This window comes from Pomacea canaliculata, linkage group LG12 (assembly GCF_003073045.1).
Source record: "Pomacea canaliculata isolate SZHN2017 linkage group LG12, ASM307304v1, whole genome shotgun sequence".
Lineage (NCBI taxonomy): Eukaryota > Metazoa > Mollusca > Gastropoda > Architaenioglossa > Ampullariidae > Pomacea > Pomacea canaliculata.
The window spans coordinates 18216157-18235177 of NC_037601.1; the positions used below are offsets into that span (position 1 = coordinate 18216157).

Here is a 19021-nt window from a genome sequence, read left to right on the forward strand (position 1 = left end):
ATACAAGAATGTCAAGTCTTGCATAAGATGTAAAGATATTCTTACGGATTGACTTTCCTGTTGGGGTTAGACAAGGCTTTCATATTTATTGTTCTCCTTCATAAATGAACTTGATGTGGTAATGGTGTACATAGATGTGGTACAACTCTTGATGTTATTATTTGTATGTTGATGTTGCTCTTACTCAAATAAAAGTCTACAAAAGCAAAAAGAATTTGAGGACAATTTCAATGTTAGCCTTCAGAAAACCAAAGTTAGGGTTTTCAGGAAGGGTGGTTTTGTTTGGGTACAAAGGAATCTTAGCACAATTTAAAAAAAATTTCTAGTGATGTTATTTCTCATATTCTTGTTTCCTGTACATGGTGGAGTGTAGACACAGGAACGAAAACTGCCCTTAAATTTGCAGAGGACACCAGATTTGCAGGACAGATTTCCAACGATGATGATTCCTACTATACAGAAAGAGATTACAAATTTTGTTACATGGTGTGACAACAATAATTTAGAGTTAAATGTTAAGAAAACAAAAGAAATGATTGTAGATTTCAGGAAAAACAGGGCTGTTTTTGATGACATACTCATTAAAAGTGAGGTTGTCAAAAGAGTAGACTTACAAATATTTAGGTATAACTATCGATGATAACATTACCTGGGAAGTTCATTTTGATAGCATTGTCAAGAAAAGGCACCGTTACTGTTTGAGAAAACTTATATCTTTAAGGTGCACCCAGAGATCCTAAAACTATTTTATACTTCTGTAATATGTAGCACCATGACCTTTTGGCCTAGTGTGATGGGGTGGGAGCAAAGAAAAACAGAATAGGGACAAGCTGAACGAAAACATTAAAAAAGCAGTAGGGGGCAGAATGACTTAGAGACACTATATACATCACAAACTTCTGTAAAACAAACTGACAGCAATTTTAGCCGGCGACTCTCATCTACTCCCACAGAAATGTGAAACAGATGTATAGAGAGAAGTGGTAGATTTACAGTTCCCCAAGCTAGAACCACACCCTATCTGCACTCTTTTATTCTGGCAGCAATCCACATACACAACCAAATCATGGATAGGACACACCTATGAGTGAAGGTTCTCATACTGCTGGCTCCCGTTCCTGGAGTGCTGGGTCTTTTTTTGTTTTTATGTATGCTTATATTTAATGTTGTACTTTTAATGTCTGATGTATTATGTAATAGTAACATTGGCAGACAAACAATTTCCTGAAAAGGATTAATAAAGTTGTTTTGTATTTGTAGTGGTAATAAGAGGTTGAACCCTTGAAAAAAATACAACCACCAATAATTAAAAAAGCCATGAATGCTGCTAACAAACATAATTTATTACTAGCTAATGTATATCATGTCGATCAATATAAAGCACCAGGAGCCATAGTTTATATGGACTGTCTGATCTCTCACTCTAAAATTGTACACACACATGAATTTGCAAACACTTATGCATAAAATTAATGCAAAGTTACTATTGCTGATTTTACAGCCAAAACAGTGCTTAGAATTTGATCTGTGTAATTCAATGTGAAAATAAATTATACACTTAAATCACTGAAAGACCCAAGGAAGAGCAACAGACCTTGCAGAATAAGAAATGTTACGCATTCTCTGTTGACCTTGTAGCTTATTGTAGGTTAGAAGATAGAAGACACAATGGAAATGAAATGCAACGACATGTAAAATGCATACTTTTTATGTGATATCTCACACTCTTCCTTAAATTCTAGTTGGATCAAGTGTTTGAATTTATTATTGTCCAGCTGATGGAGACAGATTTTTCTCTTCTCTGGAGTTTTTTTTTTTTTTTTATCTTAATCCAGGGTAACTGAACTAACACAGTGTGTGAGTGTGTATGACCTGACCAAGGTCTTTTACAAACGGAAAGTGAGTGCTTTTCCTGACAGAAGAGAGAGAGAGGACTATTCATTGTGTTGACCTCTTTACTTCCAATGTACATTACAACCCAGACTCTACATCATGATCAGTGTTAAAAATGTTACCGATCTACAGGTAATTATCTACAGGTCAAATAGATTTTAAGACTGAATATTATACATCTCTGTGTGAACTGCCATACAGTTCTTTAAATGTGCAGTGTGAAAGATCATGTTCTTCGTGGTACCATGTAAAAGTGCAAAGCAATGTCTTTTTCTAGTCACTTTACAATTTTCAGGAAAAAAGTAGCATATCACAGAAAGTAAATAAAAAATGTAAAACCTACACCAGAAAATATTTGCTATGTTACAATCAAAACTAAAATAATAACAATAAAGAAAAAATATAAATAAATGTCTCTAAGCAGTAGAAAAAAAAGAGTTTAATAAACTGTATTTTGACTGCCCTTTAAAATATGGCATCAAGTAACTGTGACTTTCACTTGCATCAAAAAAAACAATAGCCTATAATAAGATGACTAAGACAGTGTAGCCTCTTTAAACTTCCACCTTGATTAAAAATAGCAACGGTAAACAAGACTGTTCAAATACCTGATGTCTCCCTTTCAAAAAAAAAAAAGAGGCAAATAGGCTTTATAATCAAAATAACATTATTATATATATACACATAAAAGTGTTTTTATATAAGTGTACAAGCACCTGAGGTGTTTTTGATATGCAGCATTATCAGAACATTTGCACCTTACATCTATTAAGCCACTTCTGTGGCATGCAAGGAGTAAAGATATGCTTATTAGAGGTAAAAAAGATGATTTTTGACTTTTAGCAGTGACATAAAAGTGATTTTTAGCTGTAATCGTCACAAAAAAACTGCAGTTAACTTTCTGATCAAATGTTTTGCATCACAGGAACATTTTATCTCATCTCTCTCATTCACACACTTTCTCTTCACCACAAACACAAAAAATCACTTCAGATCTTTGCTGATCTCTAAATATTCACACACTACAAGTGATAAGAACTTCAAAATAACTCTTTCATCTTTTACCTTGAGGTCAGAGATGAAAATGGCTACAAGCAAATATTTTATGACCTGCACCATGTTTAGTCCTGCAACCCTGTTTGATGTTGCTTCATTGACCACATTCATATTTCCTGATGTTCATACCCAAATCTCCAAATCAAAGCACTTGGAAAAAAATAACACTCATCCAGAACAGTTATATATTAGCCACATTAAAGATTTGTTTCTGTTATTTTTCTTTTCCATTTAGCTGCAGGTACCTCATCAGTATTGTGAGGCATTTAATTCATTACATTATCTCTGTGTGTCAAGAGTCTTGGGCTGCCAGACTGATGCATCAGACTTGGGAAGAGATTTGCCCAGAATAATGTCAGCAGCTTTCTCAGCCAGCATGATGGTTGGCCCATTAAGATTACCACTGATGATACTTGGCATGATTGAGGCATCCACCACCCGCAAACCTTCCAATCCAATGACACGAGTCTCTGGGTCAACAACAGCCATAGGGTCGCCAGGCGATCCCATTTTGCAGGTGCAAGAAGGATGGTAAGCGCTGTCTGCCATATTTCTGAGGAAGTCCTCAATGTCTTTATCTGACGTAACTGTTGATCCTGGTGCTATCTCGATGCCTCGGTAGGGGTCAAAAGCCCTCTGGGCAAAAATTTCTCGAGTAAGCTTGATGCATCACGCATTTCTCTTAAATCCTGCTCTGTGGATAAGTAGTTGGCAACAATAATGGGATGTTCCATAGGGTTGCGAGACTTGATACGCAAAAACCCACGACTTGTGGGGCGCATTGGACCAACATGCACCTGGTATGCATGACAAGGCCCTATCTTACGGCCATGATCATTAACTGTGGATGGCAGGAAGTGGTACTGGAGGTCTGGATGCAGCACACCTGGACGACTTCGAATAAAGCCTCCACTCTCCAGATGAGCCTGTTGCTCCATCACCTGTGCGGTTAAAGAACCACTCCAGGCCAATGCGAATCATGTTGTGGGGAAATTTCCACTGCGCTGAATAAAGTGTGATAGGTTTAGTACAAGCCTGCTGTACATAAACCTCCAGGTGGTCCTGCAGGTTCTCCCCTACACCTGGCAGATCTGCTATTACAGGAATGCCCAGTTCCCGCAAGTGTCTGGCATTCCCCACACCAGAAAGCATAAGGATCTGTGGAGAATTGATGGCTCCTCCACTTAAAATCACTTCCTTGTCAGCATAGACTTGCTTTGTCTGCCTACCCTGGAGGTACTCAACTCCTATGGCACGCTTTCCATCAAACAGGACATGTGTTGTGAGGGCTTTGCTGACAACACTGAGATTGGGGCGATAAAGAATGGGACGCAGATAAGCAGCAGCAGCACTCCAACGCTTACCTTCAGAGATGGTCATGTCCATCCATCCAAAGCCTTCTTGCTGGTGGCCATTCATGTCGTCTGTGAAAGGGTAACCTGCCTGGATGCCAGCTTCTATGAATGCATGATGCAAAGGGTGGTTGGACTTGCCTCGGGTAACATGTAGTGGCCCAGAGTCTCCTCTGTATTCATCTGCCCCAAGCTCATGGGTCTGTGACTTGCGGAAGTATGGCAAGCAGTCTGCATACGACCAGTTACTGGCTCCTTCCTTCTCCCAGCGGTCATAATCGAAGGCATGGCCTCGTATGTATACCATGGCATTTAGGGAGGAGCTGCCTCCCCATACACGGCCTCTTGGCCAGTACATGACCCTGTTGTTCATGTATGGTTCTGGCTGCGTATGGTAATACCAATTGTACCGATCATCACAGAGATTGTACATCAGGGCAGCAGGCATGTGGATCTTCCATGTGTTGTCTTCAGGGCCTGCCTCTACCAGAAGAACCTAAACAATAACACAGATATCCAATGATATAAAAAAAAATGAAAACTACATAGAAAAGTCAAGTGATTACTGCTTGTCACTATTGCCCTGTTAAAATGGAAAGTTACCGATGCAGTTACATACAAATATAATTTTCTTCTCACTATCCCAAAACATCATTAGGACTTTAGACAGAAATAGACTTTTGCTTCATCTCAAAGTTCAGCTTTATAGGGCATTATCTGTTATCTGGGAAAAAACAAATCTGACAAATCTTTCAAAATGGTGAATGGCATTTCTGCCATGTCAGTTATTTTTTATTTTTAGTACTGAAAACATTCTCTTTCATAAATAAAGTGAAAATATTTAAAAAGATGGATGTAAAAGAAATAAAAAGATTATAAAAATTGCTGATGGAAATCCACCTTTCCTGCAAGCATGATGGCATAATTTCATATTCATAGGTGCACCTTATAGGTGCTATCCCAGTCATTTTCTTGTGGAAAACTTTTAGAGAACCTGCTATGAAAAAGTTTAATTCTTCTGAAATGAGATAATGGCTTAATTTCTTACCACACATAAGAAGCACACACACCTTTTGATCTGGATGATGTGACAGCCTGTTTGCCAGCACACAACCTGCTGACCCTGCTCCTACAATGATGTAGTCAAATGTGGCAATATCTTTGGCAATCTTTAAGTTTGGCATGGTGCTGAATGATTTCTTGGGCTGGGCAAACAAGGCATCACCCTTAGGCACTGAAGCCCCATTCTGATGGTTATTGTTGATATTCCCAGCACCTGAGAAAGCATCTGATGTGCCATTTTTCTCACCTCCAGGACTATTGTTCTTTCCCTTAAAAATCAGCCCCAGAATGCTGCTGACCCTGGGAACAATGTGGTCGGCCTGCACAAGCTCTTTGTATGAGCCAACTCCTGTGAGTACACCCACAGTGATGCCTGCTTCCCCACTCAGTCCCATGTTGATATCTGCCATGGTGTCTCCTATCACCATGGTCTTCTCTGGGCGCACATTCAGCTCCTGGCAGATAAGCTGCGTAACATAGGCTGACTTTTGCTCTGTCATCTTGGGAAGGTCGTCACCACATACCAACATGTCTATATAGTGGAGAAGGCCCAGCTTCTGAAGATCTATCACAGAAGTTTGCCGTCTGGCTGTAGTGCATATGGCAATCTTGATACCTGCTTTCTTCAGCCGATGCATCATCTGTGTAAGTGACTTGAATGTTACAATTCTGCTTGATCTTCATGAAATAATCAATATCATACACAATGAGAAATCTGCTGTATGTGAGACTTATTCATGTACATCTTAAAATAAATGATTTTTTTTTTCACTACTCTTAATCAAGTATTCACAAAGAAATGTTCGAATTTGTTTTAAGTTTTCATTACAGAGCATGAAATGTCCTTGCTTCAACCATATTACACTGACCTTGTCAGTATCAGGATCCACAAGGACTGGAGTGGTCTTGGCCAGAATGTCTTCACTCTCATGCCAAGCCTGACGAGAAACCAGAAGTGCCTCCTCATAAGGAAAGCCTGCATCACGTAAAACCTGGAACACTTCCAACTTCAGACGTTCATCAGAGGCACTGGCTAGAAGTCCCATCTGGATGGTGTCAGTCTGTTTACATGCACCCAAAGCTGCATAGATTTTGTCAGCAAGTTTCATATCTGTGATCTTCTCCACTCTGTAGCAAAGACAAGCCCAGAATAAAGTATATGGTTTGGGGATATTTGTTCCAATGTACATCCTGCATTGAATTAACACACCACCCAAGCTTAATGTTTTGAAGAATGCAAATAAACATCCAGAGCCTATATGAGATTTCTTCTTGTTTGAACTGTCTGAAAAATAGATTTTCGACAGTTTGTTGGAACACAGTCTTGTAACACACCTTTTCTTCAATCTACAAATGATGCTAACTAAATTTTACTAATTTTAACAGTTTTACTTTTGCTTCTAACCAGTGACAAAGGTCTATTACAAAAACATTTAAACAGACACATGAAATTAATTACAGATTTTAGATTTTATCACCTGTTTGAAAGATGAGCCAGCCACTTGGAGTACTTGGAGTTAAGACATATAAGAGTCCCATGCAGATCAACAATAACAAGTTCTGTGCTCTGCATCTTGACACTCTCCTCAATTCCACTCTCTCCACTGGAACCAGAACTCAAAGTTGCATTTTCCCACCTGTCCTTAAGGATACGCTCATCTGTGGAATAGGCATAATAGTTGCGCATATCCTCTGGAAGAATAAGGGGCAAGAGGTCATTGACGCCGCTGATGATGTGTCCTGCTTCAGGCAGCAAGTCATTTGTTGCACACACTCCAGTGAGAACGCCCACAGTCCAGCCAAGTTTTGCTGCATGTCCCATTCCCACATCTGCCTTTGTGTCCCCTACCATGGCTGCCTGGTCCGGACTGACACCCAGCTCTCTACATATCTTCAATGCATTGTAAGGTGATGGCTTGGGCTCAGTGTCTGGGTCATCACCACATACAATCATGTCAATGTATCTACACACACACACACAAAAATCCAGGGTTAATGCATAACCATAAGTTGACAATCCTCCACAAAACTAAATTGTGCAAACGCACAAGATGGCTTTATGTTGACATAATGTATCTGTACAATTAACAATATACCTACACATGGTTATGTGACTACTTTAAAAATATAACACAGATAGTGATGATTATCAAGTTTAATAAATGTGGCACCCCAAAGTAAGGCCAAACTCTGTGATTTATGGGGTCATAAAAAATACATTGCCTATCCACCTCAATATTCCTGCTTGTTCAAATATAAAGGTTTGCAATTTGAAAAATCTGTTTAACTGTATATTTAGGAAACAATAACTAGTCAGAAAAAAAGAAGGAAACAGTTTGAAAAGTAACCGAAATCTTTGGATAATCATTTCAACTTACTTTGTAAGATCCAGGTTTCTCAAAGTATTGAGTGTTCCTCTACGATTGTCTGCAGTGCAGATTGCAATTTTGACACCATTCTCCTTCAGAATTTGAAACAAAATCTTCAAATCCCCAACAGACTTTACTGTCTCAGGACTGCCAACATCTCCTTCAAGCCAATGTTTTTCAATGATTTGAGTGGCTTTCTCCTTTTCAATTCCCTGCTTGACTAAAGTCTGTATCAGTTCCTTCTTAACCATGGGTGCAGTGGCCTCTGCCAGAAGACCTGGGAACACACGCTGGGATTTTGCACAAAAGCCCAACGTGTCTGACAGCTGTTGACTAATGTCAAGTTTTCGTTGCCTTGACAATGCTGAAGAAAATTGTTTTATTTTTCCATGATTATAAAGCATTTGTGCCAAACATACTACCAGAAAATTAAAGTATCACAGACTTCCAACTATAGTAGACTGACACTTATTAAATTTTCTTACTTTTTTTTTCTTCACTTAATATGGAAAACATTTAATTGTTTAGTATTAATGTTTAAACTGTTTCTTGTATTTTCTCCCTCTCCCTATATTTTGGGGGGGTTTTTTTGTTTGTTTTTTTTTTTTTTTGCTATGTGAAATTAAAATAGTTCAAAAGAGTGGAAAAAAGTTTTCTTACTTTGAAATAAGATTTTGCGCCCAAGGTGCCCACATGGTGTGGAAACAGATAAGAGTCCCATCTTTGTCAAAGATGACAAGGGATGCCTTTTTCTTTTTACCACGTTGAAGTCCACTACTTCGTATAGTTTCATATATACGCTGGTTGTTACATATGGGTGTTGTACTGAATGTAACATTCAAAAGCTTATTACATGGTGCTGAAAAAAAAACAAAAAACAGTGACATGAAGTTTTTTTTCACTGGCCAAGATCAACTGATGGGGGAAAAAAAATCAGTGTAAAATAGACAGGTACATGTATGCTGTGGATTGAAACAAATATATCACCACATAGCTAATTATTATACACATGAGCCTAATATGGTGCAAGTTTTGTTTCCTTAGCACTTATAAAATACTACTTGAGAATTCTCCCTTCATTCATAATATTTTTCAGCCTCTTAACATGAATCTCAGCACAATTTAAAAAAAAAAAGACATAAATACCTGTTTCAAAGAAGCCATACGCCAAGATGTATCTCATGTCGCTTCTGGCATGATGACGCAGAAAAAATGAAGCAGTCTTCAACCCTCCAACCAGAGACTGCATTGTTGGAGAATATCATTGAGGCAGCAGGAATAAAGGTGTTATATTTTGTCTATTGCTTCACCTGTAAGGTAGGCAAAAATAAAACGCTTTCTTGTCTCTGAAGAAGCATTTAAGCAACAGTGGTTGTGATAGTTAGAATGTGGACTTATGATGATGGATTCTGTGTAATACACAAGAAGATTTATTAATCGACTGGATAAGCAGTTCTGGAACTTAAACCTATATACCTTATTATATGAATGGATAATTATTTGTTAAGTAAGAAAAACTGCCTGAATCAGATCAAATAACTGACACTACTTAAATTATTACAATATAACACGTGATAAAGCGACAGCTACAATTATAACAGCTCATATTAACCATCAATGTATTTTTAAGTACTTTTAGCAGACGACTTTTTTCGACAGGGAGCAGTTAGTATTGGTGTAACCCTTACGTGTCGATTTAGGAGAATCATTTATAGAAATCCATATATATGATCAAGTTCTCTGACTAGATTATAAAAAATAGCTAGAAGAGTACACCTTAAAGTGTAAGCATCACAAAGCGAACTCTAGTGGAAGCTGTAGAAAGCCGCTCTTTCCGTTCACATGTGGGTCACTCATGCTGTCGCGAGGGGGGAGAAATCCGACATTTCCGCTGCGACCATAGCACTATAAAATCTGCTTTAAATGAAAATCTACAATATTCAAGCGATTTGCACTGAAATAGAAGACGTAGTGCTTGTGTGAATATTGAAGACTATTTAACAGTCTGATTGGTTATATTTAATAAAATCAAACGTACGTATCTTTTTTTTTTCCTTGGTAACCTAATTATAAACTTCACGACCGTAAGGAATAACTGTTAAGTTGTGAATTCTACTCATAGCCTTATTATTTCTTTTATATTCTCTCTCTGTATTACTACTGATATTTTCTTCCCATCATTATGCACGATTCCCAGTAATTACCCACAGTTCTTACGCCACAGCCGTTCGAATCCAGAATTCTGCGACTGTTACGAAATTCCCTGCGTGATCTGTGCCACAGCATTGTAAATATATAGTAAATAAATGATAAATAATAAAACTCACTAGTTTAATGTTAGTTTTGGTTGATACTACAAAATATGTGGAGTTAAGATTAGTAACTGTTGTTACCATTATCGACCATTTGACACAATTCAGTTCGTTAGTTGAGCCGATGTACTATAATTCGAGGTTCTCAACGTCTTTCGCACATCTCGACTACAGCTGTTTACACCGAATGTACTTACAATCTGCGCCAGCGACATTTGCTTGATAGTAGGCCACTTGCTTTACTTATCCGTCTGGCGAGGCCATATTATATATAACGGAACTACTCCGGCCAGCCATCTGAATTGAAAGTGGGACCAAAGACTATTGCCTTACTGAACAAATATGAAGCTACGTGGCTGCTTACAGGCAGCGCATAATCTTCATCGTAAAACAATCAAGGACAAAATTAAGCAACTGGTCTAGTGTTACATAGAGGGCTGTTTGTGATTTGCATATAACGTGTATAAATTTCTCGAAAAAAAAATTACCCGCGTCAGCACAGTTTTACTAGGCAGGTTGATTTATGACCGACTGCGCGAATAAAAATACAAACCGTTATTTGGTCACGTATTATATAGCTTTATTCTTAGTCAATTTTTAAAATAGAGAACTACAACATTGGTCAGGTAATAACTCATAACTGTCGTCCCGACCCATGCAGTACATCCTCGCACTTTCTATACACATTCGATGATTGTAAGCGAAGACCAAAGCTTTCCTAAGTCCATCTAAAACTTTTATCGTGGTAAACAAATATTCTCGAACTCGATACAGTCTACTTGCAAAACATGCAATCACTTAGCGGTAACATGTTCGAAGCCTTTTAGACGACGAATTTCGTTGTCGAGCTATCCATTTCTTATTGCCTAACGCGACGCTTACATTTTATCTTTGCGACTTGTACAGAAGGCGTAGAAGTGGAGGGTCAGTGATGAAACACAACTTACCGAGCAGCGGTCAGACTCTGTTGCAGTGTCTACTCTCCTGCACTTGTAGAAGGACAGCACCACTTCTGACTGTGATCTGCCCCACAACGTTTGTATGAAGTTGATACGTCTTTCTGGTATAAAGCCTGACTGCCGGTCACGGTCACACCCAAATCCTGGACAAAGTTCGCGTTTCGATTCAACTTTCATCTAGGCAGAAAACTTTTCACTGCAGTGTCGCGATATGCAGATCTGGTGAAGAACTGAGAGGTGGACGAAGGTGGGGAAGCGGCCTCGCACACAGATACGGTTAAAATGAAGAACCCGAGGACCTTTGGATGGTAGGAGGAGGGAAGCGGGACGAAAGGTTGAGTAGAATTGCGTGAGCAGAATTGGATTACCGTCGAGCTTCACAGATTAGAGAGGATGGGCGAAGAAAAATGATGACCCAGCAACTACTGCACGAAGCTGAACAAGCTGGAAGAGAAGTGCCGACAACAACGAAGTCGCTCGATTCCTCCCACAGACCTCAAGTTCTGATGAAAGCTTGAAACTCCAATTATGTTAAGAGCTGCAGGAGTAGTGTCTTTCCACGATCTATCCCAACGATCCACGCGTCTCCGCTGGCTATGGCCTCGGTGGCAAGTCTTGTATTCTCTCACTCGTGATGCTAATTGTTCGTGCACAAAGATGTGCGGGATGGATTCTCCCCTCCCTAACCCCTCAAACGCCCGCGCACCTTGCTTTCGATACAAAGCCAATCCAGCAAACCAAGCTGTCGAGAGAGTGGTGGGTGTGCTCAGGGGAGAATCGAACGCTGGTCCCACCGACTATGAACCGATCACAGGTGACATGACAGGTGTTCTGCTTAGTGCCAGAAACCCTGGATGATCTGTGTCTGCTTTGGGCGTGTTTTTCTTCTTCTTCCTGTTTGTTTGTTTTGTTTGGTTGGGGTGGAGGGTAATTTTCGCTTCAACGCTCCTTTTGACGGATGTCTACAGCGCCGCCCAGAAAAAAAAAGTCTATGAGGTATGACAGTGTCCGGTAACTTCAGACTAACAAATATTCGAATCGTTGCCTTTATCTAGGGCGCAGAGTGCAACCAGGTATATGCCCCTCCTTATATGTACACATGGAGGAAACGAAGACGGAGGCAAACAAACGCGTGTTGAGGAATGAGGTCACGTGACTTACGTCTCCTGCAGACGTTCGTGCAGCGAAGCATGTCAATAGTTCGACTGGGTGTCATCATGGTAGTGCGTGAGCGAACGTGCGCTAAGCTGTGGCGTGTGGGCACGGGTGGCTGGTGTGGGCGGCTACAGAGTGCGTGCATACTCACGTGTGTGCGTGCAATGTTTGTGTAGTACTGTGAGATCATGACCTGATTCTATCACAGCATGTTCACGGCTGTGCACTAGGCGTCCTAGTTTTGATGTTTTTGCTGAAAGGGCCATCTGAACCGAGCATTCATTGCCAATATGTTGCCAACTATTTTTTTTTTCTTTAGCTTGCCACTGATCGCTTCGCTGACCTAGCTTGTGTGCAGCAACATAACAGGGAAAATGATGTGTGATTGACTGCAGAACAGATTGGAAGAGAAATGTCTTCTGTTGGGAGCGATAGAAAACGCTTGGTCTGTAAAATAATAATAGTATGAGAGTGTCCTCAGCATTGGTTGTATATGCGTGTTCGTTCGTGGAATTAATGTTTTTGTTAGAGAACAAGTATTGCTATCTGTATCTGTAAAGTTAAATAAGACAGTTTATACTTCTAAAAGGAATTTATTCAACATTTGCCGTTTGAATGCTGTTGAGCAGGATGAGTTCAAATTTGTATGAGTCGCGAAAACACAAGGATTTGTATAAGTGATACAAGTCCGTGCGAAAACATAAAAGATTGGTCGACAAGGTATATTGTCTGAATACTACAAGACAGCGCTTACATATTAACAAGGTGTGAATATTGGCATGCGCCTGGCCCCGTTGCAACAATTAGAAATTTAACTTTAAAGCAGAGCTGGCAAAAAGTAAAGCGAGATATCGCTCAGAGTATGAGCAAGTGACAGAGATGAGTAAATGCTCAGTTTAAAGTCAGACACATCCTCGCTCAATCAGAACTATGACATTACCATTCTTGCATGTGACATCTCTAGCGTTTCTAGATGTCTGCGGACATGAAATTCCGGCTGCCATACATCGATCACTACCCTCGGTACTTGCACTAAATCTGAAATTCTTCCCACGTTGGCCCTGGCATCCGCGTGTCACTCGTTGACCTTTTGTTTCTCTGTGAATCGCATCTACATACCTTGCACCCGTTTGGACTCCTAACATTATCTTGTACATCTATGCGCGTGCCAACCTGTGTACATACACTAATTAATTAAATAGTCCGTAATAACCAACGTATTCAGAGCAAAAGCAGTTCCCTTTAAAATTACATGTATATCTTTGGGGTTTGGGGTAAGTTACCGTCAGTGATGGCCTTATCCGATCACGTGACGAACTGGTGACAAATAGTTATGTCACAGCCTTTAAAGTTTTGTACTTATTAACTTCATTGCTGGAATTTCCAAATGTCTTTTTGTGTGAGTACCATTATATAGGTTAAGCACATACATGTATAGCAAAGGTTAGGAATTAATGGTATTACTGGACAAAGTTCGACCAGCTATGTGTAAGGGCAACCAGTCACATCAACAGTACGTGCAAACATTGACTTTTGTCAACATATCATCGATTTTTCAATAACAGAGCCTGGAGGATTTAGCAGTGGGAGAATGTCTACACTCTGTTTCCATACCATCAAGCAGATCGCTCTATATTTTTGTGTGTGTTTTGCAGATATTCTCTTTGTCTTTACTCCTTTCAGGTCTGAGTGCTCTTTATCTGATTCTTGATCCTTTCACAATTCCCGGTCAAACAAACAAACTCAAGGACGATGAGCTTTCTTTCATCCCTGTAGTCTATTACAACTTACCTTTCTCTCTATCTGACATTCAGAAACACGTTTAAAAGACTTTTAAGAAAGAAACGCATCTTTTTCATTTCTTATACTGTACTTTTATTTTAGCCAAAAGGCCGAGAAATCTAGAATTGCACGAGAGAAATGACGAGAGAAAAAAGAAAAAGGTAGGACAGACGAAAGAAGTGTAGAGATCGAGTGCGTGAAGCAACGTGAAGCAAAGGAAGAGAGAAGAGGAAGGAGAAGCCACGTCGTAATTTCAATTTTCTAAACTCATTCTATACGAAGTGACAATGGTTAAACTTATCTAAAAAATACATATATATATATTCGGTGTATATATCTGCCATTACCAATGTAAAAAAGCAACTAACCTCAACTCGAGAGTTACTAGACTTTCTTTCTGTCTCTCCTTCCTCTTTTTTCTGTTTTCTAGTTTGTTCTTACTTTATATCGTGACCGATCGGTGCATGTGATATCTCTAGCACCCTAAAAGTGCGCGGTCATGAAATTCCAAGCTGTTATATTCCCTACCCTCGGACACTAAGTCTGAACATTTTCTCATTTTAGTACAGTCATTCACCATGCAGTCACCTTCTGTTTCTCTGTGAATCGCATTCACGTATCTTGCATCTGTTCGACTCCTGACACTATCTTCTCTTTTATCTGTGCGTTTGGCAACCTGCTTGCGTACACTTATTAATTAGATAACCCGTTATAGAAAAATCCTCTTTTTGATTGTGTGTGTGTGTGAATTTTTGAATGTATAGGCTCGGGGGATACAAATGCATGGTATAGGAGGCTTATCGACCTGACAGAGGTGCTTTAAATGTAATGAATTTATTTGTGAGTAATGAATTTGGGTGTGTGAGTGAGAGAGAGAACGTGTGTGTGTGTGTATGTGAATACCGCGTTTTCTCAGGAAGCTTATGTGGGTGTGTACAAATATTCATTAGAGAATTGTGTATCTCCGCTGCCTATTTTCTGTGTGAACAGGTTTAGGAATGAAGGAATGTGTCAACGAAATAAACAACTTCAGATAAATAGTCAGAAAAAACAAGCAAAATAGAAACATCGATGACATGCCGAACCCGTCGTCGCGACCTCGAAAGCAAGCTGGTCCCACATCCAGTGGGGTCAAAGGTCTGTGGCGGACAGATGATTGTGCAAATTCTTAAGGGTGCACGCCCGGTGGATGGTGCAAAAGCCCAGGACGCTGACCTCGTCAACAGTGCATGAGAAGTTTGAAACTGTCCCAGTTCCTTTAAAAAGAAAAATGCAGAGAGCGTCTATCAATCATTATAAACAGCTATGTAGAGTGTGTAAGGAATCCATGCCATTGTGAACAGCGCGTAAATTATTGGGTATGTTGCATTTCAGCAACTGAAAGGGTTTCGTTTGGTTTCCTGGTTAACACATCTATCATCCCCTCTCTCTTTCTCTCTCTCTCTCACCCGAAACTGTTGATTTAAAAAAAAAAAAAAAAAGGGAAAAATGCCAGTGAGCGATGGTAGACTTGACAGTACTTGCGTTGGTAGTCTTTCTGCTCAATGATTTGACTAAATATTCAGTATTGTTGGTCAAACCACGATTCGGAGTTCTCAGGCGCCAGAGAACACGTAGCCAGGGCTAATACCCCAATGGCTTCCTACTAATAAACACTACTTTTCCTCTCTTTTCATCCAAACCCCAAATCCACAAGTAAGATTTTTCTCTTGTCGTCTCACCTACAGACCACATCACGTGGGGTTGTGATATATGATAATGACTACAGCCTACAGGACCCATAAAGACCAGAATTATTAGGACTCCTCTGAGTCAAAAAATTGTAACTAAAACGAAAACTTTTAAGGTAGTTGATCCCCATCTTTATTTAATAAACAATAATTACTTGTTGTCCGAAAAGTAAAAGTACGTCCAACTGTCAATGGCAGGCGTGTGTCATGCACACACGGACACTTGCACACCTACCACATCTGACAGACTTACGAAAAAGGAAATTTCACTCACTCACTCACCTAAAGACACTGATGTAGACAAGAAACCCGCAGCACTGTCTACTGATCTGGTTTTTCTTTTCTGCCTAAAACTAAAATATCTCGAGTTTCTAGGCCACCCTAATCTCAGAGTGTCGAGGTTTCTAATACTCTTATTAGCTCTCGCACGTTTATCCTTGGTTTAAAATTTATAAATATAAAAAAAAAAAAAAAAAAAAATTGAGCGCAAAGCATATTTCAGAAAAATCATGCGTGACAAATTATGTGTTCTTGTTCCTAAATCTGTGCTGCAGTTTTCCTGTGAGCATAAATATGGAAACGTAAATTACCTGGTCAGTACTCACCCCTCCACCCAACCACGACCTCTACCCTCCTCCCCACCTGCCCCTCCAAATCAGAGACTATAAATAACATATAACAAATTATTTACAGTCTCGATCTGCTCCAACCCGCTTTCCACTTTCCCGGTGCAGACACTTCAAATGCGCCTTGACGCTTTCACATGCTGGCGCTTTCCCGGTGGCAAATTTGTTTTATCCGCAAAGCATTGTTATGTAGAGACCTTACCCGAGCCTTGATATTGTTTGTAATATTTATTAAAGCTGCTTATTCGTGCCACAAACTGTCGTATGTGATCGAGTCTCCAAGTCGAGCAGACGACAACCCGAAAGAAGGCCATGAGTGTTTGCAAAGCTATATGGGTTGGAGATTAAGTCACATGACCAAGTGGACCAATCAGAAGGTTCGGGTGAGGTCCCTGCATAAACTTCGGGGAAAATAAATTCGCTTCACAGTGGACTGAGAAACTTCGCGAGGCGAAGTCAACGTACAAGCAAGACAGATTTCTTGCAATTAAAGTACTGATGTTTATCTTAACATCATTCGTTACTTAAAAAACAAAACGATGACCATTCTCCCCTCCTTCCCCATCCATGCTTGAGCTGGGCGACTGCCTGGCTCGCCTGGTAGAAGCAAGCACTTGTTTACATCACGCACTAATGTCCCGTGTTTACACTTCCGTGGTAGAACCGGACCTGCTTGCATCCCTTCCTGTCCTTCAGCCAACAGCCACCACACAAGAAAGGCTAGGATGACAGCATTTGAATCTTTGATGTGGCTAGATCTTTCTTGGGGTTGGAAAGAACGAAAGTACATGCACTCTAGCAGCAGTGCTGTCAGACAACGAGTGCGCAATTAGCAGGCACGTGAGTGAGAGAGAGAGCGCGAGACAAACACCACCTGACAACAGGCCGCGTGTCTATAGTTGCTCTCATTATCATGGTCTTTATGGATCAACATCTCTTAGTCCGCCTGAACGTCCCATTATGTTGGTTTTTTTTCCCTTCCATCTCTCTCCCTCCCTCTCTCGTCTGTTTTGTCATTTATTCGGACAGTGTTGACTAATTAGAGACCAGACCACCTGCACAAAGGTAAACTATATCTCCTCGGGGACCACCCTAATGGGAGCAATCACGACACACCAGACAATACAGCGGCAGCCCCATCGGACACAGTGCACGCATCGACCTCGTTGAAACAATCTGTTACTGTCAGGAGAGTGGCATGTATGACACCCGGCCGTACCTGACTTCAGTTTGAACTTTCACTTTTAAAAAGAATCAACACTAAACTTGTTTACGACAGTCTTTTCTTTTGCACAAGGCGCAGTTTTTCATGAAAGCCACGCAGCGAGACATCATAAAGTGTCCAATTTCTTGACGATGACCTAAACGAAAAAAAAAATTAAATGATTGAGTGAAAGAGGTTTGTAGTGCAGAGAGAAATGTAAAAGTGTTGGAAAGAATGGAGTAAAGAAACGTGCGCAGGAGCAATTTAGTGGCGTCAGCGTTCGACTGGTATAAACTTCTTTTGCTAGGAAGATCACCACAGCTGTGGTCATGGAGCTTAAGACGACTGTTGATTAAAGAAACTCCCACGACTCGTTCTTTGCTGCTTGGTAAACAGCTGGCAGACTGCAGGTGATGCCACAGGACACGTACAGGTATAAGACTGCGTCAGTGCCACCAGCTACACTGCCCAGACAAGGTCATCTGTCACACCTGAGGTTGCAGCGGAGAGGTCGAGTGGGTATAAGCAATAGCTAGTACTACTTATATATTAGATCAGCTTTTTTTTTTTTTAAATCTTTACACTCCTATTTTTTGTGTTATTGTTTTTTCGAAATAACAAATCATTTAATTTATTGTTCACCAGACCGTAAAATCTTCCAAGTCAAACATTAACAGTTCGAACGTTGGAGGAGCATCATCATCTTAATAACACTGTTTTGATTTAGCTAGAGTCAGCGTGGTTTGTCTGCATTCGAAATGTAAAGATGTAGTCTAGCTTTATTCAAGAAGTATATCCACATAGTCCAGCTTTCTTTCAGGAATGTGTATATCCATCTAGTTCAACTGTCAAGAAATAAATCTTACTAGTCCAACTTACCTTACGATGCACTTTTAGTGGTCTAAATGTTGTGCAATTTTATTGACATCCATTTTTAAACATAGTTGGAACCTCAAGGTCTTTATACCTTGTTTGGGTTTTTTTTTTTTTTTAATGGCCGGCGCCCGTCATAAAGGAAAAGGTTACGATCTGAAGAGAAGGAACTCTTCCAAGCATAACTCAAGACAGTCAAAGGCATTATTTCCCTTGAATTGCATGATCGAACTTTGGCTCCTTTCACGAAGTTTCTAGAGAGGAAATATAACTCAAACTGAACATATATTGTTCAGTGTTGAAAAACAAACAAAGCAACAACAACAAGAAGGAATTTACTGTTAAAACTTGGGGAAGTTTCGCACTGTTTTCAACGGAGCATTATGATTTTTGTATAGGTCCTTTGTATGACTAAAGCTGAAGTAACCACCACGTGATCTTAGGGTAGTGTGTGTAGGGTGGGGTAGATTCTTAGCACATAAGCGAGATTTTTTGAAAGAAAAAAAAATGAGCTAAACGGATTTTAGCCAGCTTGACTAAGATGACTAAGAAATAGGCTAGTAGCAGTCAACAGATTTGGAGTAAGCTACACGAGATTCCAACGAAGGAACCAGATTAGGCAATCGTTGTTGTTTAACTGTTTTGTTT

General features: G+C 40.0%; 1 protein-coding gene across 1 annotated transcript; it reads right to left on the minus strand.

Moving 5' to 3' along the window:
* Positions 1 to 1322: 1322 nt before the first annotated feature.
* LOC112576604 lies at positions 1323 to 12710 on the minus strand. The gene is given in 10 exon segments (XM_025259184.1): positions 1323 to 3617; positions 3620 to 3887; positions 3889 to 4797; positions 5372 to 6004; positions 6233 to 6491; positions 6842 to 7327; positions 7742 to 8096; positions 8393 to 8591; positions 8879 to 9042; positions 10992 to 12710. Coding segments are annotated over 8 exon segments (3477 nt in total). The 5' UTR covers positions 8571 to 8591; positions 8879 to 9042; positions 10992 to 12710; the 3' UTR covers positions 1323 to 3228.
* Positions 12711 to 19021: the final 6311 nt, after the last annotated feature.